General features: G+C 32.0%; 1 protein-coding gene across 1 annotated transcript; it reads right to left on the reverse strand.

The window, feature by feature from the left end:
- Nucleotides 1–885: 885 nt before the first annotated feature.
- LOC133690165 (GPI-anchored hemophore cfmA-like) lies at nucleotides 886–1599 on the reverse strand. Its single transcript, XM_062110381.1, has one exon. The coding sequence runs from the start codon at nucleotides 1486–1488 to the stop codon at nucleotides 1075–1077; it is 414 nt and encodes a 137-aa protein (XP_061966365.1). The 5' UTR covers nucleotides 1489–1599; the 3' UTR covers nucleotides 886–1074.
- Nucleotides 1600–19107: the final 17508 nt, after the last annotated feature.

Genomic DNA, 19107 nt, shown 5'->3' on the forward strand with positions numbered 1-19107 from the left:
TTAAATCACATCTAAGGGTTTTTTTTTTTTGCATTTTCATCATAGTTTTTTTTTGTTATAATCAAGTTGACTTAAGACAATTTGGTAATTAACAAATATATATATATATATATATATATATATATATATATATTATCTTAAAAAAAATATTGACGCGTGTATTGACGCGTCAACGCATTGGTTGTGGTCGTGTCATTCGGGCCTTCTGTAAGGACGCATTAAATGACCAAACAATAGCTTTCAGGGTAGTATTTGAATTGTCTTGATGAGCCTTTCATCTCTAGACGTTACATGTAGCTTATTGACCTCCGATTTGCCACTAACAACCTTTTCTCTCTTCTTCTTCTCTATCCTTGATTTCCGCACCTCCCTTTAAATTTCCAAAGCAACCCTTAATTTTCTTTCATATTTGGTCCTTGTTCTTTTGATTATTATTTATTTTATTTAAAATAATTTATAAAATTTTGTTTTTTTTTCAATTTCATCCTCTAATTTTTTTATATGTTATATTTGGTCTTCATTCTTTTAACTCTTATTTGATTTATTTGAGATAATTTTTAAATTTGATTTTTTTAATGATTTCATCCTCAATTTTTTTTTCTTATCACATTTAATCCTTATTCTTTTGATTACTATTTTTTTATATTTGGAATTTTTTTCATTCTTGAACATTAAATTGGTTGAAAATTGAGTTTTTTTAATTGAATTCAAGTTTAGAATTTCATGAGTTGTGAGTTTAGAAGATTAATCAGGTTTAAGAGTTTTATCCGAGTTTGCTTGTTTTTTTTGTTTTTTTTTAAGCTTACCTTCTTTCAATTTTATCTTTCATTTTTTATATTAGTTATTGTTATTTTTTTATTCATTTTATTTACTATCAATATGATATTTTTAATCTTATTAGTAAATCAATCTAGAGTTTATTAAAAGAAAAAGAAAAACGAAAAAGGAGCATAGAGCAACAAATCACAAAACACCACGATGATTTCAACCACCATCGTAGGAGTGCAAATCGTCACACTACCATATGCAATACTCCATTATTCTTCTTTCAACATACCAAGTCCTCCATGCTCTTTAACCCCGACCGTTTCTTGAACCAGAGCCAGCCCTAGAACCAGCATATGAACCAGCTTCTGACCCAGCATCAGAACCACCACCCGACCCGGAGCCAGCCCTAGAACCAGCATATGAACCAGCTTCTGACCCAGCACCAGAACCACCACCCGACCCGGAGCTAGAACTTGACGAAGAAGAAGATGAGCTTGAACTTGAACTAGACCCAGACCTAGAACCTGAACCTGAACCCGAACCCGCTCCAGCACCAGAGCCTGATCCACCACCACCCAGCCCTATACCCACTCCAACACCCAGCCCTACCCCTAGCCCTCCAAGGTCCAGGCCCAAGTCTTTTCTCGCAACCCGGCTTTCACTCACGGCCGAAGTTGCAACAAGGAGAACAATAATTGCTAAACACTTCAAATTGCCCATTTCTTAAGCCTAAGGTCTAAAATTATCAGATACTATGTATGTATACTATATGTAAGAGGAATGTTGTTTTAGCTATATGTATTACACTCGCAAGTTTTTTGTGAGGGGAGAATGGAAAGATAGAGCTATATTTATACTTGTAGATAGTGAGGTTTGGTGGTGTTTATGGCAGCACATAAAATTAAAGTTGGTAGGCGTGCAGACTGTAGCAGAAAATTAGTGGAAGCTGGGGACGTATTAATTAATTTTCTTTATTTATGAATAATATATCATGCATTGCCAAGTGTATGCGATATGAACATTTTTTAAATTAGTGTTTGACCAAAGTTTGTGGCTAAAAAAAGCTGAGAATTGGATTGCAATGTGCGTTGGACATGAGTTTATGAAAGATGGTGCCTGCCGTCCATGAATTTCAAACCCACTATAGATAGTGGAGCTTGTTTGATTGGATTGTACTGTTGATGTTGCATTGAAGGAATATATAGAAAAATGCTTAAACATGTTAAATATGCCAAGGAAAAGACGATGGACAGATAGAATAGTATCATTTGCCTCAAAGGATAAATTAGAAGATACTGGAATGATCAAAGATTTAACTGTCATAATACGTTACATCCGACAAAAAATAGTTCATTTTAAATAAATTATTTGAGATAGAATATTCACATATATTGATTATTATGATAATCTTTTATGCTTACATCACTACCAGAAAATTGATAAATACAAATGGAAATATCGAGAGACTATTTTCGTTGGTAAATTACCGACAGATTTTACCGACGGAAATATTTCCTCGGTATTTACCGAGGGAATTACAGTGAGAAAAATAATAATTAAAACAAAGAAAAAAATGATGACGTGCCATTTTACAAAAGGAATCGCCGACGGAACATTCCGTTGGTATTTTACAGAGAGCTCTGGAACTATTCACTTTCCAATTGCACTATTAATTAATGTTCTTTACAGACAAAATCATCGACGGATTGAAAAGTCGTCAGTGTTATTTGGCGGTTTTCTGAAAAATTTAAATTATATATTACAGACGGAATCACCAACGGATTGAAAAGTCATCGGTGATATTTGACGGTTTATAAAATTTTTTGATTAAATTCAAAATTTAAATTAAATATTATAGACGGAATGATTAACAATATTAATATTTAATTATTCGTCAGTAAACACCCGAATAAAAAGCCTAGAATCCCTAATTTCACAACAAACCCATCTCCTTTCTTCTTCTTCTTCTTCTTCTTCTTCTTCTTCTTCTACTTCTCTTCTCTCCTCAACTCCTTCTCTTCTCCTCCATGCCTAGGTATGTCTTCTTCTCCTTTCTTATTTTTTCTTCTTATTTTTTTTTAATTAGTATACTTTACGAAATTTTTTTTATTTTTCTCTTTAGCTTCACTTGCAACTACATTAAGGTAAAAAAAAAAAAATTTCTTCTTTTTTTGTGTTTTTTTCACTATATTTGTTTTTTATTTTATTTTTAATTGTTTTTGTTCTTAATAATTGTATGAATGTTGTTGTAGGATTTGTTTTCATATGAGATCAATTTTTAGTTGATTTATTTATAGGATTTTTAAATTTTTTCCATATGAATTTTTTTAGTTGAATTTATTTTTTCGTGTTATTTATTTGTTGCAAATATTTTTGAGTTGATTTTCTTTTTTTTCCATGCATTTTGAGTATTATAGAGTGTTGATTAATATTAATTTAATTATTTTATAGTCTTGTAAAATATATATATATTTTTAAATAATTACCGACGAAATTACATACGGTTTGTTTTTGAGGAAATTACCGACGGAATGAAATATTTTTTTTGCTCATTTTTTCCGCCAGTAAATCCATCGATAATAATATTTTTTTATTATCAACGGGCTTACCGACGGACAAAAAATTACTGATTAAAGATTTACTGACAGAGACTTTCCGTCGGTGATTTTATCTGTAATTTTTTTACCAAGAGAATGGTAATACATATACGGATGGAAAAATCCAACGGTAAATCTAAAGATTTTGATAATATGTTCTGTGTTATTTAATAAAAAGATTATCAAAATTATATGGGAGACAAGTAGGTAGGAGGTCATATGAACCTATTAGGAGATACTATCTAGCATATTTAATAAAAAATATCATTAAAAAATAGTTTTTATTTTATTAAATTTTTTTGTGTGTGTGGGGAAGGGCTAGACACTTGACCATTTGCATTTTAACATGTTCACAAATTCAATATGGGACAAAAGAGTGTAGCACCGCGGCATGCAGTCTTATCTTTCCTTACCGTCAACTTCACCAACTGAGTTCACGATCCACTCACTCGCTGCCAAGAAAAGTCATCTTCCATAATGAGTCTTGTATTGCAAGCAATAGTTGTCCATTTATATTGAGATTTTGTGAACAATCAAGTCTGCATTATTGAGATTTGTTCGGAAATAGTTGTTTTTATTTTAGAAAGAAGATATTGAACTTGATCTGGGATATTTTTGTGGAAATGGAAGATTCTAGAATGCATTTACCTACGGATTCAAGAAGACAAAGTGTGATAATGATTAAAACCTAATTATAATTAATTACACTATTAAAAAATCAAAGAAAGTAATAATAATAACACTATCAAATTACTGTGTCATAGTTTATCAATGAAAAAAAAAATTTATCAATAATTTTAAATAATTAAAAAAATTTTAAAAAATTCATCTGCATTTCCGACTAAATCACCCAACAAAAATACCAAAAAAATTTTTTGTTGGTGATTTGAAAAAAAATTTGACAACTCTTATTCAAACACAACCTCCATAAATTTATTTATCTCCTTTCAAAATTAAGCCACAACCTCCACCTCTCTCATTCTCTCACTGAAACCTCCACCCATCTTCACAAGTTGTGCTACCAACCATCTAGGTGGTGGCCTAGTGTTAAGAGCTTGGGACTAAGGGGTTTGCTCCCTCTTAGGTCTCAGGTTCAAACCCTATGGTTGCTCATATGATGGCCACTGGAGGCTTACATGGTCGTTAACTTCAGGGCCCGTGGGATTAGTCGAGGTGCGCGCAAGCTGGCCCGGACACCCACGATAATCAAAAAAAAAAAAAAAAAAAAGAAAGAAAGTTGTGCTACCATAACTCGCCAGTGCCAGTGCAACAACTCTCCCAATTAAGGCCTATTCAAACACAACCTTCTTTGTTTCTTTTCATGTCAAGCTTTACTTCACCAAGCCGCAAACCTGTCCATTTATATTTCAAGTTAATCTATTAATTTATCTTCTGATGACATCAAATTATGGTGTAATAAGAAATCTTAGGTAGTCTTCTTGTTGTTTGCTGTAGTAGATCAGTTTTTTTTTTTTTATATCGCTTGTACTTCTCTTTGGCTATTCGCTTTATGACCTTCTCAATATACTCTCGATAATTATAAAAAAAAAGTTAATCTATTAAAAATGTTTTATAGTATTTGTAATTTACTTTTATATTTAAGTATTTTACTTGTTGTACATATAAAACTTTAGTGAATTAATATAGAATTTGTATTTTGAGGTTTGTTTGGAACTTGGATAATTTTCACTTGATAAAATTGAGTGTGATTTTGTAACTTAGTTGACATGTTAGAATTGAAAAAATAATGCCTAATTTAATGGGTACCAATTATTTTTTTTTTATCAATTTTATGGTTAAGTTGAAAATTTTAAAAAAATTCAATTTATGTGGAATTGATAATAATTTGGGTGTTAACTAATGTTATATATTCTTGAATTGAATAAATAATGGGTAGTTTGTTGGATACCAATTATTTTATTTGTTAATTTTATGGTTTGGTTAAAAATTCAATGAAATTAAATTAGTGTGGAATTGATAACAATTAGGGTTAAGCATGTTCCAACTTATAAAGTGATTGATGGTTATTGCAACATGAATTATATTTTTTTAAATTGGAAGAACTGAGTTATTTGGAATTTAAGAAATGATGGTTTATGGATTTTTTATTGTGAATTAATAGTTGGCTTGTGTAGATTAATGGTGATTCTTTTTTAATAAATAGTTGAATTTGTTATTGGTATGTTTTACTAGCATTTTAGTATTTGTAAGTTATTAGTTCAAAATTTTGCATTACATAATAACTATCTATTTGATCTCCCTAATGTGTTTGGTTAATAATATTAGGGTGATAATCTTTGTTAATCTAAAAAAATTATTGGTATCAATATATTATATAAGTTTCATAAATAATAGATAATTGTTCTTTGATGTATTAAGAGCAAATGATAGATTGTATAGGCAAGATTTTCTTAAAGAGATTGAAGATTTTATTAATTTTGTAATTTGTAATCCAAAGAATATTAGTTGTCGCGGGGCGGCGCGACGTCATCTGGCGACGACAGAGTATTTCTGTCGTGCCTCCTGACGAGGGGTGTTGTGTGTTGGGAAAATTTTTGGATTTAATCATAAAATTATGATTAATGTTTAGGAGTCACCACCTAGTATTATGGTCACTAGGAACCTATGGTCTGCGAGAGTCTGTGTAAAGGACTGGTTGTGCAAGGGGAAGACGTATCACCTCTAGTGCACCATACCTAAGGTAAGCTGCATTGTTGTTTAATTGTTTTTATAGGTCGAGTTTCTATTCGTTGGTATTTTCTAAGGTTCAAGGCAGATTTCCCTTCATGAGGGAGTCTCTACCTTATTGGGTTAAATCCTAACCGTTCTAAAGTCTGAATTTTAGCATTGCATTTATTTACACCTTGTATCTTTAATACCTGAGGGTGTACTTTATCGTGTAATTTTACACCCTATAAATATTAAAATCTACATTTAGACCCCTAAAAAAAAGGTCGGAAAGAAATTTTTGACATGTTGGCCAAATCCTAAAGGATAATTATATACTGGTTACGATATTCATTTTTTATTTTTTAAAAAACATGAAAAAGATGCATTGTTTTAATAAAAAATGTGCTTGAAAATTTTTTAGGATTTGACCGTATGCAACAAAATATATATTTTTTTACTTTTGAAAATGCTTTGATTTTTTTTTATGAAAAATTTCGGAGAAAATCAGGTATTTTAATATCGAATTTATATTTTACAGTGTAAATATACATCCCGATATTATGCAAAATTGGTAGAAAAATATTTGAGAAAATCATAATTTTTTGAAAGGATTTTTGAAATTTTTATTTTATTTATTTTATTATTATATATATATATTAATTAAATATTATTTAAACATGTGGGCTGGGCCAAGCACAGGCCTAAAAATAGGTGGGCTAGCATTGGCCCAAAAAGGTTGGGCCGAACTCGGCCCAACATATTGTTTTTTAATTTGGGGACGGGCTGGACCCAGCCTAGCCAATTGGGCTGGGCTAGGACAGGTCCATCCCAAAGCAACTTAGTCACTGGCAGTCCAGTGACTAAGTTGCATGAGATAGTGCAACGTGAATTATAATTCACGTTGCACTGTTCTCATGCGGCAGTAGCAGAGAGGGAGAAGAATAAGAAGAGAGGAGGGAGGCTTACCTGACATTGAGGGAGCTGGTGGCGTGACTAGTGGCGCACGGTGTGGCTGGGGTGGTGAGGCCGGTGGCTGGCTCTGGTCGCCGCTAGAAGAAGAAGAAGAAACAGAGGCCTGTGAAGGAGAAGGGAAGCTCGCGGTTGGAGCTGTTGGAGTGGCTGAGAAGAAAGTTGCTACCATGGCTGCCTTTAGGAAGGAGAAGAGCTTCTGGACAAGGTGGTGGTCGCTGCTTCTATTGTTGCCGCTGCTGCCGAGGTCACAGTGGCAGAGAATAGGGATTTGTACAAAGAAGAGAGAGAAGTGATGCAACCACCACGTGAGATGGTTTGATGGCTATTGGAGGTGGGGATGATGGTGAGAAGACGGGTGATGAAGGTGGTGGTGGCTGAAGGCCACACTGGAGAGAGAAAGCAGAGAAAGGATTGGTTGCAGGAAAAATGGGCAGGGAAGGCTGGTTTTCAGCCAACTTTGAGTTCGATTTTCTTCTCTCTTAGGCCATGAAATCCTCCTCTATTTATAGGCGGTGGAAGAGGGCAATCTTGTTTACACAGGGAAACAAATTCTAGCCCTTGATTCGATTGGGAAGGATCTCAACCGTTGGCTCAAAGTAGGCATGGTGCACTGTCAAACTGCAGCTGCAGGCTGCCTGGGGTGGCCTCTTTGGAGTGGTGCCACGTCCGTTTATGTGCCAGTGAGCCGGTGACGACCATACCTAGACGTAGAGGGATGTCTGGTGATCAGTTTCGTGCACGGTTTGGCAAATTTGGTGGACATTAATGCATTAAATGAACCCGCAAAGGAGGTGACTGAACCAGTTTTTCCAGAAAAATAAGGAAGATAATGAATAGTGACCAGACAACGCGTCGTCTTGTCTCTCTCTTTATTTTTTTTATAACTCAAAACGGCGTCATTTTAGGTTTTAAAAAGAGATTTCTCTAAAGTTTAAAGCAGTCCTCCAACTTTCACTTTTATGAAATTGTACCCCTAATTGACCCAAACTTTTGATTTAATGCAATTACACCCTTGCCGAATTTCAATTGGAATCCTGGATTTATGCGCCTTTTGCACTTTAGTTCCTGGTCTCGGATTTTTACAATTTAACCCCTAATTGACCATTAAACTTTTGATTTAATGTAATCACACCCTTGCCGAATTTCAATTGGAACCCTGAATTTAAGCGCTTTTTGCACATTAGTCCCTAGTCTCATATTTTTCCAATTTAACTCCTAATTGACCATTAAAGTTTTCATTTCTTCAATTTAGTCCCCGGTGTTTGTCAAATTAGGCCCCTATAGTCCAGCGCCTTTTGCAAATTGGTCCCTGGCAGCGAATTTCTTCAATTTAACCCCTAATTGACCCCAAAACTTCAATTTTCTTACAATTTGTCCCCTAATTTCAATGAAATAACTTGGTAAAAATTAAATTTGGTCTTTTAAAATTCCAATCTTCTCAATTAAGCCTAAATTAGGCTTTCAAACTTAATGTTTCACCAATTAAGCCCCAAATAAAATTAATTTGACCCATTTAAAGTATAATTAAGTCCTTGCACTTAATTAAATCCTTCAACTGGACCCAAATTAATTCTTAAACATAATTAAAATTTAATTTGGCCCATGATTAAATCAAATTGGCCTATTAAAAATTTAATTATGTCCTTAGACTTAATTTTTATGCAAATTCGTCTAATAATCATTTAATTTGACATTGAATTTGCATTTTTTTTCTCCATTTTTGGGCATAATGAGGTACAATTATCCTTGAATGTCCTCCAAAAATTGCAGCTTGATTTCCCGGTCTGCTTTCTCCACGTTGCTAGCCTTTATTTTATTTTTTTGATTTTTATTTTGAAATAAATAAATAAATAAATGAATTTGTAGGGAATAACCCAGAATTGGGTTATGACATTAGTGATGGTGAAACTTGATATCCATGTGCAAAGTAAAAAAAAAATAAAAGGTTCAACATAAAGATGTCGTGACAATGCATCTATTTGAAAAATAGTTTGTTGAAAAATACTTAGATTGATTTGCACATCTTAAACAATATGTTCCTTATGAAACCATGTTAATGATGGTTGGTTCAACTTCTAGTTCTAGCAATATACATGTATTTGCGATGAGGAATATAAATTCTTATAGGAGTATGGAAATGAGTGCAATGAAAATGAATTATGATTATTTAAGTAAAAGTTAACATTAAAATTCCTTTAAATGAAGAACTAAATATAGATATAACTAAGTTTTTTGAACTTTTGAAAGATTCGAATGAACCGTTATGGGATGAGTGCACAACTAACAATAAGTTATTGACCATAACACAAGTGTTTACCATTAAGTTTGATTTAGGGCTTAGTGAGGCTGATTATGATCAGATCCTTCAATAGGAAAAAAAACATGTTCCCAGACAGAAAGATAATTTTTATATAGCCAAATCCATGATGAAACTTCTTAGCCTAGAATACAAAAAAAATTATGTGTACAAATTTTTTTCATGTTGTGCTATGATGAATATGCAAATATTACTAAGTATAAAACATGTAAGCATGCTTGGTATAAGCCTCATAGTTGAACAACACTTATTACATATAAAAAATTAAGATACTTTCTAATTAATCCTAGGTTGCAAAGGTTATTTATGTCTTGGAAGATTGTTGAGCACATGATATAACCCAAATTTTGACCTATTTTCTTTTAATTTAAATTTTAAAGGGGTTAAAGTTATTTATTAAAAGATTAGGGATCGATTTCGGTTAAAGGTGTGATTTGTCAACTTGTGAGAAAACTAAGGATTATAATGTATTTTGGTTATTCTCTCGTAATCTTTAGATTAAAAAGATCATCAAGATAATGATAGTTATCTATTTTTAAAATTTGATTTTTAATTCTAATCAAATTTAAATTTTTTAACAAGAGAATGAGTTTGTTTGAGATTTTGTTTATCATATGCTATGAGACTCTTGTATTATAAATATAGATACCAGTGTATATAGGAGAGAGGGGAAGCATTAGCCAAGATTTTGTTTTCATACACGCCCATTTAAGACAAAAAAAAACCTAAACCTATTTTCGAAGGGGAGTCGCCAACCACCAGATCTTTTCTAAACCCTTCAAGGTCTCAAGCCTACGAGACCATACAAGGCCAGCCTACCCCCTCACAAGCCAATTTGAACCTTTCCCTTCTTCTCTTCCTGTATTAGCATGCATCCATCATCGACAATCGCAGCTCCTCAACCACCATGGCATGCACTAGCCATAGCAGCAGCTTCACCTTCTTCTCCCTGCCAACATTCATCCAATAAAAACCAAAACCATCCCTCGCCAACTGAAGCCTCCCATCGTGAACAGTAACATCATCCTACTTCTTTTCTTTAACCTATCTCTCACACGGATCTAACAGTTCTAAACTCAGTAGCAACTTCCAGCCCACACACGACAACACCTACCAGTCCGCAGTAGCCCCCTCTCGTTGGCATCAAAATCCAAAAACTTGGTTTAAAATAGTGTTGCAACCGAAGACCCAACATATTTTCTCTCTAAAATCCTATTTCTCTCAACCCATCAACTCCCATTTAGCCACCATCACCAGCCATTCATTAGAAACACCTAACATCCTTCATCTATGATGGCAGTTGTAGCCATTTGAAGAAGAAGAAAAGAAAAATAACATGTGAGGAAAAAAGATAAGTAGATTTGATAAATGAGAAAAACTTTACTTATGTGATGTTTTTGTTTATAGGGGACGATGAACTTTACCATTAGCATAAGATTAAAGAGGAGAGGAAGAACTTCCTGATCCACGTCATCACACACCTCCCAAGACACTGGAGCATCACCTACATGCGCCTCCAGTCATGAAAGCGTGTGTTGTCCACGTGCCACCATAGTTTGCCACTGTTCAGGCGGTCCTTTGTTTGAATCTGGAAGTTTTATCTATCAATGAAGGTTGAAATATGTTCAATCATGGTGTAAATTGTAATTATGTGCTTGAAAAGGTGTGAATGTAAAATTAGTAAAAACAAATATATGTGATGCATGGATTTATTTTTTAGCAATTGTTAAAATAAAAAAATAAAAAATTTTAACCATCTATTTTTATTTAAAACTTTTCATATGGCCAAGAAAAAAAAAACATCTCTTTGTATAATTTAGCATAAAAAATAAATACCATGATTAACATAAGAAAACAATTTAAAAAAAACAACAAAACAAAGAAATCATTTTGTGTTTTTAGCAAAAACAAAATGTTGTTTTTGCATGTATTTTTGGGCTTGATAACAAGGTTATCAAGCCTATGAAGAGCTTGGTCTAGATAAAATGGCCCATTGGGCCCTTATCAAGCCTATGAAAAGTGTCGCGGGTGCGCGACGTCGCGGCGATCGTCCACCCTCAAGTGTAGGTATATATTTGGTAAATATAGGGAGACAAGGAATTCTTTGCCTCTTAGCAGTGAAAAATGGAATGGGAGTCGCCACCTAGTATTTTGGTCACTAGGAACCCTAACTGGTCTCAGAGATCGGGCACGAGGACTGATTGCGTAAAGGGAAGGTATTAGCACCCCAAATACGCCTTACTTAAGGTAAGCTGCATTGTTTGATTGTCTGATAAAAAAACTAAGGTGTTATGGTATTTCTAGTTGTTGGTCCGTTTATGGTTCAAGAAAAGTCCTCCTCAATAAGGAGGTCCTTATCTTATCGGGTAAAACCTAACCGTTCTAATGTCTAAGTAAAAAAAAACCATATGTTTAATATCAGGAATACATTTTATGTATAAATTCGTAATCCCAAATACTAAAATAAGACAAAAAGATTTTTTTAGAATTTTTGAAATATTGGCCTAGTTCTCATGGCTTGAATAAACTGGTTATTAAAGCCAAAATGCATGCTAATACATATATTGTTTTTGAAATTTCCTTTGTTGTGTGAAAATATGATGTTATAATATTTATATATATATATTGGAGAGTCTAGGCCGTATGCATGAAAACAAAACATTTTTAATTTATTTGATTTTTTTATGTCTTGACGAAAACTGGGTATTTTAATACCGGATTTGTATCTTTATAGTATAAAAATACAAACCGATATTGGTCAAAATACATTAATAAAATTACATAAAATCATATATTTTTTGGACGGTGGTGAGCTTTTCTTCCCTTTCTTCACTGTGTTTTCCCTTACTCTGTTCTCCTCTCCTTCTCCTTTCTTCTTCTGTTTCTCACGGTGCTCTTCCCTCTCGCGGTGGTTCTGCTGTTGTTTGGTCGAAGGGGTTGTGGCTGCTGTGATGAGGTGGTTCAGCCAGTGGTTGCAGCGGTGGGGTTGGAGGAAGACGGTGTCGGTTTCCTGTGGCAGAGGAAGAAAGAAGAAGAAGAAAAATCTGCAGAAATTGGGTGAAAATACTGGTTTTTGGCTGACTTTGGACCCGAATTTCTCCCCCCTCCGATCATCAAATCCGACTCTATTTATAGAAAGTGGAAGAGGGCAATCTTGTCTACGTTGTGGAAAAATTACAGCCCTTGATTCAGTTGGGAAGCATCTCAACCGTTGACTCAAAGTGTGCAACTCGAGGTGCCAAATTTGGCAGCTCCAGGCTGTGAACTGCCCGAGGTGGCCACTTCGGGCCAATGAACGGACCCGTTTCTAACTTTTTCGACCCAACCGGACCATTCTCCGGGATAAAAGGGTTTCATGTGGACATGTTGGTGCATGCTTTGTCGGATTTAGGGGCCAAACGAGGCAGAAAACACGCCTAGAAGTCGGCCACTCGGGCAGCTCGTTGGGGAAGAAAATGAACAGTTCCTGCCCCTTTTCAAATCAGTCCTCCAGTTTTCAATTTCTTTAATTTGGCCCCGGATCAAATCCAATACAGCCCCTCTTATTTACGCGCCTTTTCCAAATTGGTCCCTGGTTTCAAATTTTCTCAATTAAGTCCCTAATTGACCCTTAAACTTCAATATGTATGCAATTAGGCCCTTGATTTAACCAAATCAACTCTCAAAAATTATAATTTAACCACAGAACTTTAATTTCTTCCAATTAAAGCCTAAATTGACTTAAAACTCAATTTTCCTTGCAATCAAAACCTTTATAAATTCAAATAAACCTTCAATAAAATCCAATTGAGTCCATAAACATCCAAATTTGCCCCTTTTCTCTTCAAATTAAATTTTCTCTTTCAACAAGGCTCTCCTCCTTCAAGAATATACTGTCAAAAATTTCACTCCTTGCAATTCTGAACCTTCTTAATCAATTTTTTTCTGATTCTTTCTGAGCGCTCCCACCTCTTATTATTTTTCTAATTTTCTTCCGGCTATATATTTTTATTTTTGTGGGGGGACCCAAAAATGGATTACAACAAAGAGCTTGGTCTAGATATAATGGCCCATTGAGCCCACATCCACCATGCCAAAAACCCATCTTTTTTGAAAGAGTCCAAAGCCCACTTCTGTCATTCTCACGGGTCGGAAGACCATTTAAAAAAAACTCAATCCAAAATTGTTTGAGGTAAATGGATTTACAACGAGTATCAATCCTGATATTTACTAACGCCAAAGTTAGGAATATCAACTTTGATATTTATTGACGCTAGAGTAAAAAATATCAATCCCATTATTCACTAGAGTCAAAGTCAGAAATATCATACATTTTCTTCACATAATATTTATTAACGCCAGAGTTGGAAATATTTGTAGTTGGATATTTATTGGCGGTAGAGTTAGAAATATTATAGGCAAACCATTAAAACATAAAACAACAAATCCTTCGCAAATTTAAGACAAAATCAGCAATGCAGCTTACCTCAGATAAGACACTTAAATGGTGATAATATCTTTTCTTTTGCATAATCAATCCCATACAATAGAATCTTTGTTGACTAATTAGGGTTTCTAGTGATCATAATAGTAGGTGGCGACTCCTTAAACTAGATCATTTCCTCTTTAAGAACAAAATGCTAGATAAATGTTCTTTTGTTTCAAGAAATTTTAAAGTTCACCACGATATCGGGTATGATAGTGAATATGCAAATATTACTAAGTATAAAACATGTAATCATGCTCAGTATAAGCCTAATAGTGGAAGGACACTTATTACATATAAAAAATTAAAATACTTCCTAATTAATCCTAGGCTGCAAATGTTATTTATGTCTCTAGAAACTGTTGAGTACATGATATGACATCATTCATACGACGAGATGATGAAGCTTGGAAGTAGTTCAATATGGTGCATCTTGAGTTTTCACTTAAGCCATGAAACATATAACTTGGCTTGTATAATGATGAAGTTAATCCATTTAGGTCCTTTTTTACACCTTATTCTTAATGAGAACAACAAGTATCATCAAATGATCCATTAGAGGTGTTACTTGGGTTAATTACAAAGTCAGGTAGCAAGAAGATTAAAGAGGCACTCAATAGACTTATTCATGATATTTAAGCCAAGTCAAGCTTTTAAACTTCAATAATAAATGATCAGGCTTTAATTAATATGATCCATACAATAGTTGGACAAGCTTAAGTCAGTTTCAGACTTTAGTTTTTCTAATACATGGTTTTACACTAACAAATATAACTTTTGAGTCAACCATTGGATCAAGTTGAAATTGTGTCAAACAATTCCATGTGTCTTTTTTTTATATAGGGTTAAACTTTCATAGCGATCAGACAATAGAAATTCATTGCAATAAGGTCCAGAAGATACTATACAAGATTTAAATTATTTTCCTATTCAATTTAGGATTCCTTTTCCTTTTTGGATTAGTAATCTTTTTATTATTTTTTAAGCCTTCCTTAGGACATTTTTACTTATTATAAAGAGGATTATTTAGCTTGTATTTTTTTTTACATACTTTGATTTCAAAATAATATTTTGTGTATAAGAGGTTGTTTATACTTTTGATTCTTCATTGAACTTTTCTTAGACTTATCAAAAATCAATTGTCTTTGTGACATTCTTCTTATACTTCTAGATCGTGATTCCTTAAAACCATTTGGTTAAAGTTTTCATTCCAATAACTTCGATGTGTTGATTCAAGTAATCATTGTGTCGAGTTTTTGATATCCTTTAATATGATTTAGCTTTATTGGCTTAGTTCTTTGTTAAATGTGGATTCAAGAGTTCTCACCCATCATGTTTGCATTAGTTGTTATCACAGCAAAACTAAATCAGGTCATATAATTTTTCTTTAAGTTTCCATGTTAGTTGTAGTGTTTTCTTCAATCTAAAAATTATAGTGGTATAGTAAAAAAAGTTATTTGAATTTCATTATTGTCAAATTTAGTAATATATATATATATATATATATATATATATATAAGAAAGGAAGGTGAAATCATAAGATTGAAATTCTGCCTTTTCGAAGAAAAAATGAGGCGCCTTGCTGTTAGGGGTAATACGATCATTTTTATTAACTCATTGGTCATTACAAGATTGTTAGAGGGTACATGTGTCTTTTTAACTTTTAGTATAGTAAAAGGACTAATGTACCCTTTAAGTACAAAAAACTTAGAATTGTTGAATAAAAGCATTTTTGTCTTTTCATTGTCTATAACATGATAAAAAGACATTTTTTCCCTTTGAATAAGAAACAAACAAGGCTTGTGTACAAGGGTAATTTCATTCTGTTGTAGAGGGTTTTTGTCATGTTATTTCAATATTAATGGAGGGAATTTTCGGTCTTTTAATGTTGAATTATTTTTTTAATTCAAAAAGATGTTGTCACGTGCACACCATGTCCTAGCGTGTGGGAGGCACCTATGCTCTTTGGATGGGCGAGTGGGATGCCTCCAAGTGACCACACATTCCTTTTTGTTATGTTGTTAAAAGTGCTACTACGCTCTCTTCCTCTTGGTACGATGCATGATGATGAAGTATAAGCAATTTATCACTTATAATCATTCTTCTTCTTCTTCTTCTTCTTCTTCTTCTTCTTCTTTTCTCTTTCCTCTCCTTAAAAGTACATGTTGATCCTCTTTGCCTTTGGTCTTTCAATTTAAATCCTTATTCTTTTTATTTTTAATTTTTTTTATTGGCCTTTTTATAAAACTTTTATTTATTTTTAATTTAGTCCTTCAATTATAGTTTGTCATAAATTATTATTATTTAATTCAATTCTTATTCTTTTGATTTCTGTTTTCTTTCATGGCTCTTTTATTCAAGTTTTATTGGTTTTCAATATTATTATTCAATTAAAGTTTATGGTGTATTATTTCTTTTAATTTGGTCTTTATTCTTTTGATTTTTCTCCTTTTGTTAAAGTTATTTTTCTTTTCAATTTAACCCTCCAATAAAAAAGTATTGCCCCCCTCCCACTCTAATCTATTTTTTATTTTTATTTTCACCCTCATTCTTTAATTACAATTGTTTTAGATTATTTTGTGTAATTAATGTTTTTTATTTGTTTCATCCTTCAACATTTAATTTGCTAGAGATTGGGCTTCACAGTTTTTCCATTTATAGTGTTTTTGGTCTAATGACCTAGGTTACGTGTTTGAAAAGTTAATGTAGTTTGTCATTATTTTTTTGCTTATTTATTTTATGATTTCATCATTTGATATTTTTTTTAAATTAGCTTTGTGTTATCTCGGTCTTATAACCTGGGCCAAGAGTTTTGTATGCTAACCCGGGTTGGCTCGCCCTTAATCACCTAGGTTATATGTCTATCATGCTAACTTGGGTTGACTCAAGTCAATTTTTTATCCCTTTATTTTTATCCATTTTCATGCTTCCAAGTTTTTTTTTCTAAGTTAGTACTATCTTTTTTATATAAAAATATTTGTTGTTTACTATCATCGCCTATTTTTTATCGTCTAATCAAATTGAACCAACTTATTAAACATAGTCAAGCCTATAACATAAGTCATTTGTTTTTCTTATTTCTTATAAATGCGCTTAAATGAAATATTAATTTTAATAAATAAATTCAGTAAACACAACTAGGTAAATGTTCTTATTTTTTTCTTTGAAACAAATATACAACCCATGGAGAAACATGAATCAAATAACTAGTAATTTGTCAATTCGATGTGCATTCCATTCACTTGTCTTTTTCAACATGACTATTATTTCTCAAATTTAAATAAGTTTTTTAAATAGACCAAAACAACATATTAACCCACTTACTACTTAATCAACTAATCTAGTTATCAATGTTTTACAATTGAATTTGTTGATAAATAAAGCACATAATTATATTCTAGAAATTGAATTTATAAATGTTTTCTTGTTAAATCACACATAAAAATTACAGAACTATTAAGGGGAAGTTAATATTATGGTCGTATAAATTAAGAAGGAATTATTATGTATTCTAATACTCGTTCATGCGAAAGATGTACTTGCTATGATAATTACCACTTAGATCATTGTCATGTATTGTGTTGTTGGACCAATTAATTTTTTTGAATGTAAGAAAAACGTTTAAGTGTTGCAAACATGTTTTTTAATATAAAAGAATTAATTATAAACTCAAAATATAATGTATATTAGATATTTTTTAAAAAAATATTGATATGATGATATATTGGATGTCATTTGTTATATTGAGATTGTAACATATTTAAATGATCTAGGTAACCTATCAAATTTGCAACCGAGGTCATGAGACTATTATAATCTTATATGATTCAAGTTAAAATAAATTATGAAGGCCAATTTTTAATAAACTCAATGTTGAATGATGAAATTTAAAAAATATTAAATTAAAAAAGAAAACAAACTACCCGAATAACCCTGAGTTAACTTGCTAAACCTGCAATCCGGATCATGAGATCAAGATAACCTCATATAAAGCAAATAAAAAAAATAAAAATCCTAATTCCAGCCAACCCAATGCTGGAGGATGAAAAAAAAAATCAATTAAAAAAAGCAACCCAAGTCAATTTAGGCTAACCTGTTAAATTCGTGACTTAGGTGATGAGACCAGGACAAATTCATAAAAGCAAAGAAATCTTTTTTCACAGCTCCATTTCAAACAAATCCAATATTGAAGGTTGAAATCGAGAAAAAAAAAACTAAATACATGAGACTATGAAAACTTAATAGAAAGCAAATAAAAAAGAATTATGAAGCCCAAATTCTAAATAACTTAATATTTAAGGATGAAATCGGAAAAAAAATTAAGTTGTTGGAGGGTGAAATTGAAAAAAAAATATTTAATTAAAAAGGATTAAAAAAAATAAATCGAGTTAACTCGGATCAACCTACCACACCTATGAGTAGGGTCATGAGATTGAGATAACCTTATCAAAAGCAAATAAAAAAATCAGAAGTCTAAATAAAAAAAAATACTCAATTAAAAAAGGTACCAAAAAATAAATAAAGTCAATCTAAGTCAAACTCTCAAACTCGCAACGCAAGTCATGAGATCAGGATAACCCCATAGAAAATAAAAAAAAATATGAATTCTAATTTTTAACCAACTCAATATTGAAAAATGAAATTGAAAAAAAATCAATTGGAAAAAAACAACAACAAAAAAAATGAATCCCAATTAACTTAGATTAATCTATTAAACTTGTAACCTAAATCAAGAGATTGAGATAAATTCTTAGAAAACAAATAAATTTTTTTATATCAAGACCTACTTTTAATTGATCTAACGTTGAAGGTTGAAATTAAAAAGAAAAAAACTAAATTCACGAGACTAATATATATATAAAAAAAAGATTATAAAGTACAATTCCCAAAATAATATAATATTAAATGATTAAATTAAAAAAAAAGAATAATGGGTTGCTAAAGGGTGATGTTAAAAAAAACATATTCTAATGAATAGTGTTTTATATATATGACTACAGTAATTTAGTTACACCATTTAGTGTCCTGTTAATTTACACAAGTGAGGTATCCATGTTAAGAATATTTAATAATCATTCTTGTTTATGTGTATAACTAGTTTACAATGCTAATGCTGCGACACACTATAACTTGAATAAAAAAAATTGAACATAAATATAAAAATTCAAGCTATAAAGAACTATTTAATATTGTTATTAAACTCCGTCCACTTGACCTAAAAAATCAATTTTAAAATTAAAACATGTGAGAGTTGTCTTGCATGATTTAGTTGACTTAGCAAGCTAAGAAATAATTTGGATAACTCGTAAACAATATAA

This window comes from Populus nigra, chromosome 3, assembly GCF_951802175.1.
Source record: "Populus nigra chromosome 3, ddPopNigr1.1, whole genome shotgun sequence".
Classification (NCBI taxonomy): Eukaryota; Viridiplantae; Streptophyta; class Magnoliopsida; order Malpighiales; family Salicaceae; genus Populus; species Populus nigra.

Bases quoted from the DNA above. Each gene is read 5' to 3' on its own strand.
- LOC133690165 (XM_062110381.1), bottom strand. From the start codon at position 1,488: ATGGGCAATTTGAAGTGTTTAGCAATTATTGTTCTCCTTGTTGCAACT.